The sequence below is a fragment of the Bombyx mori genome, chromosome 13 (genome assembly GCF_030269925.1).
Source record: "Bombyx mori chromosome 13, ASM3026992v2".
In the NCBI taxonomy this organism is placed as follows: Eukaryota; Metazoa; Arthropoda; class Insecta; order Lepidoptera; family Bombycidae; genus Bombyx; species Bombyx mori.
In genome coordinates this window covers 8,139,795-8,145,759 of record NC_085119.1, presented here as the reverse complement: position 1 = coordinate 8,145,759, position 5,965 = coordinate 8,139,795, and the positions used below count along the sequence as shown (strand labels likewise).

Below are 5,965 nucleotides of genomic sequence, written 5' to 3'. Positions count from 1 at the left end.
TATCAATTCTCTAGCTAGACTGCTACTCCACCCTTTAAATGTATAGATACATGTAAGGTATGTGTAATTTTTATGCACTATGAAATGTCCTAAATTACCGTTGGATGTATGTAATTAAAATATTTTCATGGCAAATTTAATCACAAAATTCCAACGCCGCCCGCAAAATAATGTATCTGTATTTATGCCATTCTTTATGGTCAACATCAAAGCATATTAAAATTTGTTTGAAATTAAAACGATAATGTGTATTTGCACTTGCTTTTTATAAAGTATAATAAATTACTGTCATAAATTTTTTATACCTAATTAAATCGAAGGTTTAAGATATACTGTGATTTAAGTAAATATTACTCGTTGAAATTGCAATAAATTGTATTGTTATGCTTAAATGAGTTTGTGTCTATTTTATATAATTGAAATAAAGGCTTAAATTGAAATTGAATAGCGTTATTTTATAACTTTATTTTATTATTTTTATGTTACTGTATTGTAGCTTTTAAATTAATCAATAAAAAAAGCCCAGTATAATAACGAACAATTGAGATATTTTTGTACAGAAATAAACAACTCTATATTTTGAAATAATCTTCATAATGTTGTTCTTATACCATATTTTGTGCGATCGGTGGAGCATATCCTCCTATCATGCTGTTTAGGGATTAATTAGGCATGTTTTTCAGTATTTTCATAATTTAATATTTTCAAACTAAGCAATAATGCTGAACCAATTTATTCATAATTTCGCTTAGTGAACTGTGTTTATCTCAAAAGCCTGTAAGCGTCTTAGCAAAGATCATGCTTTGACTTTGCTCAAATGTGCCACAATTCCAAATCAGGCGCGAAGCTGATAGCGACCCGACAATCCAACAACCTTCATTCATAAAGTTTTCTTTTCTTATATGGTTAGATGCGTGGACGAGCACACAGCCTACCTGGTGTTAAGTGGTTACTGGAACCCATAGACATCTACAACGTAAATGCGCCACTTATCTTGAGATATAAGTTCCAAGATCTTAGTATAGTTACAACGGCAGCCCCTTCAAACCGAAACGCAGTACTGCTTCACGGCAGAAATAGGCGGGGTGGTGGTACCTACCCGTGCGGACTCACAAGAGGTCCTACCACCAGTAAAGTATTTCGTAATATCTTAGAGTCCGTTGGAATTTCCTAAGCATTTTAGTATTTTACTTATTCTTAATTAGCCATGCGTTTACATATTGTATGCGGCATATGAAAGCTGAAGGGATTGGATAATGGATTGTAATATCGATGAAGATAGTAACAATTAAAGGAGAGAGAATACCCAGATTTGTATGCCTACCCATTGGTACGGGGCTTGAACTTCGGAATATCGTCTTAATCTTTTTGCCATATACACTTCAAAATGCGTTTACTCCTAATCATTAACCATTAAGTTAGTAGTATTAGTAGGTATTGATAAGTATTTCTGTTACAGGATTGATAGTGATTTTGTAAAATCTAAATGTACTCTCTGACGTTAGACTCCAATTCTACCATTTGTCCTTGATTGAAATGTAAAAAACTTTGCACTTTGAAGTGTAAAAAAAGTTAAATTTTGTAATTTCTTCAAAGTACCTACTTTCCTTGTTCTTGTTTTAAGTCACAAGATGTTAGTACTAAATTTAGCTTGTACCAAACCCGGTTTTTTATTGTTGAAGAATAGCAATAGTATGAGGCCATTGATACAATTGACCACTTGACGGGCGATACTTGCATGAATGTGGACTATTCAATCCATTAACATCTGTGCTATCACTCAATAAGCATACTTCTCAATACCCATTTTACAATGTCATTCGGCAATGACCAATTTAGCAAATTTACGCAAAGCTTATGTAACACTGCGTCATACGATTCTAATAATTCTAATCTATATTTTTTGGGATATCAAAGTCCATAGTTCTGTTGCCAGTATCGTTTAAATATTATACTCTTAAACATAAAACTGTTAAATATTTGATATTTCCGATGAGTGTGTGCCAATCAGTCAGTGATAAACAAATCGTTTCTGAGTTTGAGAACGTCTGTTCAATATTAAAATGATATCTGTGTTCCGACGCGTAGTTGTGCTCAGTGTGGTCTTAAGTTTATTTATTTGTGTTTCTGGAGCACCTATTTCGATCCAGGATATTCTTCAAATATTTGGCAATCCCGTCCGAGATTTTAAAAACTCTTTCGCCCAACTTTCTTTGTATAATAGCACCGAAAGCGAAACAATAGCAAATACCACTACCAAAAAGGATGAAGACGGTCCTTCGGATGACACTAGCATGATTGAAGTACCTCCGAACACAGCGGGATGCCAAGAGCAAGGCACTTATTTGGATAAAAGTGGTGTTTGCAGACGACCATGGTGATATATGCAACATAGGCATAAACACAGGCGTGGCGTAGTCTGCTCAGCACATTACATTAAAATGGACGCGAAATTTGTGATTTTATTGACTATAACGTTGGCGAGTGTTAGTTCTCAAGGCAATGTAGTGTTTAATTTCCGCGAAAAGCTTTGGTTTGCAACTTCGACCACTACCGAAAAAGTACAAACTGGACAAGTTATAAGGGTTCCGGAGCTAGAGTGTCCCCTGGGACAAAGACGTGATGCATTAGGAAATTGTAGACAACGATTCTAGAAGTATGTATGATAATAATTTAAATACTTTCATTTCTAAATGTTTCATTAATAAACCTTGTCTCCCGTACAACAACAATTAAATATTAGTATACGAAAGCTATGATACTCATTTAAAAGCAAAATGGTTTTGTTACATACCGAAAAAAAAAAACTAATTGAGTTAATATTCTAACCACTATTAATGTGAACATTGTGTAATGTAGAGATTAGTCTCGCTTATTTTTAAAATAATTTATTTTTCAGGTTACAATCAAAACATAAAACGCGCATTATCAAATGTACCGTTTTCCTCTTCGATTAATATGCAAAAACATTAAGCATAACTAACTTGACGTAATCGACGCTTTATCATTTCTTGGAATGAAACACAATTTAAAACTTCTGATAAACTATAAAGGTCTTGAAGTTATCTACGTGTCGAGACCACTAAAGTATCAGTAAAAGGAAATATTTTGACGAGTTAAGTGAACGGCAACTTGTAAATTTCAACCATGAAGTGTTCGGTTTTTATTTTGTGTTGTGCCGTTTTAATATTGAATGACGCTGGTCCGGTCAATGCTGGAGTAAACGGTTTCTTCAATGATCTCCGACGAGGAATTAGCCAAGTTGAAGAAGATTTATCGGATAGATTGATTTTCCGAGACGATGATAACGACCAATATAACTACAATAATGCCGTGAATCGACCGGTTTATCCAACTGAAAGTGTATCGTCTGGTTCAGTGCAACGTGGCGTAGTGGAATTTGTTACCCAGCCCACTATCGTGCCTACTCCAACATCAGCAGGCAAAACAACAACAGAAAAGGAAGGCAGAGAAAATTTTGTAGGAGGCTGTGCTACAGGCTTTAAGAGAACTGCTGATGGCAGATGTAAACCTACCTTTTGAGACCCAAGCAGTTAAATTTTTTGTCTTATAATTTCGTTTTATTTCGTTCCGGTGTTGTCTTATGTAAAATTTCGATTTAATGATTAAAACAAAATTAAATGTATTTCAATAAATGTTTTGTCTATTTATTTTGGAAACAAATTCATGGCCGTCTGGTGTAGTGGTAAGTGACATGGTCACTACAGGGGGGGGTCGCGGGTTTGAATCCCGCCAAGGGAAGATATTTGTATGATAAATATAAATGTCTTTTCCAGGGTTATGGATGTCTATTAAATGTATGTATGTGTATAATAAAAATCTTAGATTTATATCCGTTATCTGGTACCTGTAACACAAGTTCTTTACGAACTTAGCACGGGACCAGTTAACATGGCGTGATTGTTAGTAAAATATTTATTTATTTATTTATAAAAAAAAAAAAAAATTAGTAATAAATTAAGAGTTAGTAAGTTTAAGACCAAGTACACTATTTGTCAATTTTTCTTTTGTATTTATGTATATTTTTATAAAATGGAATAGAATAAAAGTGTTCATGTAATTTGTATCGAAAAAAAATACAAAAAAAATTGCGAACGCGATAAAATGTCCCTTTGGGTACGAATACGGATTTTATACGTCTATTTGTTGTTTTGTTTATTGATGTGAGTTTCACGTACAAAACTATTCGACTGACCTTGATTGATTTTGTGTTTATAGCTGTTTCCTAATTATTTGATTTATTACATTTTTTGCTTCAATATCGGAGAGTTATAAAAATTTACAACGAAATTGGAACCTGTCGTTGTGTGGAGCCTGGGTGGGGTCCAAGCTGAGGAGGTGGCATTTTAATGGCTAATTGATGATCATAAAAGATATGAACTATATCAATAATTTAAGTAAGTAGTCTATGTATAAGCTGTCTATCCCACTAATAAATGACATACATACGTATTACCTAAAAAAATTCGTGCAAACTATACCGATTTTATTGTTTTATTTCTTTCTTCACTCACGAATGACCATAGTGTTAAGAGGCTATTGGAGCCTTTAGTTTTCACAATATGATTGCCACCACCGAATTTGATATATGAGATTGAAGTCTGGATTGCCTTTCATAATGACTGTCCCATATTTCCAGCCGGAACGCATGACTTCTTGGCGGCAGAGCTACGCATTATGGTGGTACATGCTTGTTTTCGACTCGCCGTACTACCTATAGGGGTAATGTTTTTAAAATAAAACATATCATCTCTTTTGTATTGCCGTCGAAGGCAGATGATGAGATAGGAGCACAAGGAACCTTCTGCCTAACGCTGAGGACTCTTTTCTAACATGTTTTTAAATAAGACTAACACTTTACAATGGTTGTGATTGTCGTAATATCCTTGAGGAGACGGAAGTGGTGGCGGATGATGGTAACTGTAATCATAATAATGTGAATTGTCAGTGGAGGTGGGGGTCTAATTGTCTTCATAGTGATTACGGGGATGATGCGGCGGAGGGGGCGGCGGTGGAGGATGAGGTCGGTGATATGCATTTTCAGACGAATGTTGTGGTTGTCTTAACTGTTCGTAGTAATCCTGATTTTGTTGATTATAATCAGGTGGAGTCGGGTGTAAATAGTTACTTGTATCATCATTATAGTTGTTTCTTAAAGCATTACTGTTTTTAAAGATTTTATTATTGTTTTTGTTAGTGGAGTCACTCGTCCTTTATTGTTCAAACTGTTCAAAAGATCTAGAGGATTATTTTGACTGTGTTGTTCTCGTTTCGATACCAAGGTGTTCTAGTGAAAAGGAAATTTGCCATCTTGAGTACACTGTTACCAGAAAAATCGATTTAGATTTTTACGTTATTTAAAAATAAAAGGCATAAATAATAATTTATGTGTTCGTTTACTTGTTTAGTTTAATGCAAGAAAATACTTTTTTGTTTTTAAATAGTTTAATTTTAAAAGTCCCGGTTAATTTTATGGCCCTCAATTACTCAATGAAATCGTTATTAAATAACGGAATAGTTAACTTACAAGGCTTTTTAAATAAACGTGACGTAGCTTAGGGATAGTTTTACACAGCATTTTGTCTTTTGTATTATCAAACATGATCGATTGAGACAAGTCGTTATGGAGTCAACGGCTAGTCATATATTAATGGCATTAATTAACAAATTTAATCATCAATACCGAATAAAGATATTTTCCTCTATTCCATTTTGTTTAATGTATTTTACATGAAAAATAGTAGTGATGTTAGTTCGAACATCTCATTTAATATACCAACAAAATTTAATAATCCTAAATTTGAATACACATTACTTTAAAACGTGTACATCAAAACAACGCGATAACCTCAGTAAAGGTCATAGGCCGACCAAGACTAACAAGGCGAAATGACAACAAAATTTTAGTACGATAACAACCAACTCCGAGTACTTAAAATAGATT

The 5,965-nt window shown here is 33.8% G+C and overlaps 3 protein-coding genes across 3 annotated transcripts; all 3 read left to right on the top strand.

Moving 5' to 3' along the window:
- Nucleotides 1–1,991: 1,991 nt before the first annotated feature.
- uENF1 (insect cytokine precursor uENF1) lies at nucleotides 1,992–3,656 on the top strand. The gene is given in 2 exon segments (NM_001272021.1): nucleotides 1,992–2,656; nucleotides 2,900–3,656. A coding segment is annotated over 1 exon segment (318 nt). The 5' UTR covers nucleotides 1,992–2,063; the 3' UTR covers nucleotides 2,382–2,656; nucleotides 2,900–3,656.
- On the top strand, nucleotides 1,992–3,656 carry uENF2 (insect cytokine precursor uENF2). Its single transcript, NM_001272022.1, is given in 2 exon segments — nucleotides 1,992–2,656; nucleotides 2,900–3,656. A coding segment is annotated over 1 exon segment (270 nt). The 5' UTR covers nucleotides 1,992–2,384; the 3' UTR covers nucleotides 2,655–2,656; nucleotides 2,900–3,656.
- On the top strand, nucleotides 3,093–3,656 carry Pp (paralytic peptide). The gene has a single exon (NM_001043418.1). The coding sequence runs from the start codon at nucleotides 3,148–3,150 to the stop codon at nucleotides 3,541–3,543; it is 396 nt and encodes a 131-aa protein (NP_001036883.1). The 5' UTR covers nucleotides 3,093–3,147; the 3' UTR covers nucleotides 3,544–3,656.
- Nucleotides 3,657–5,965: the final 2,309 nt, after the last annotated feature.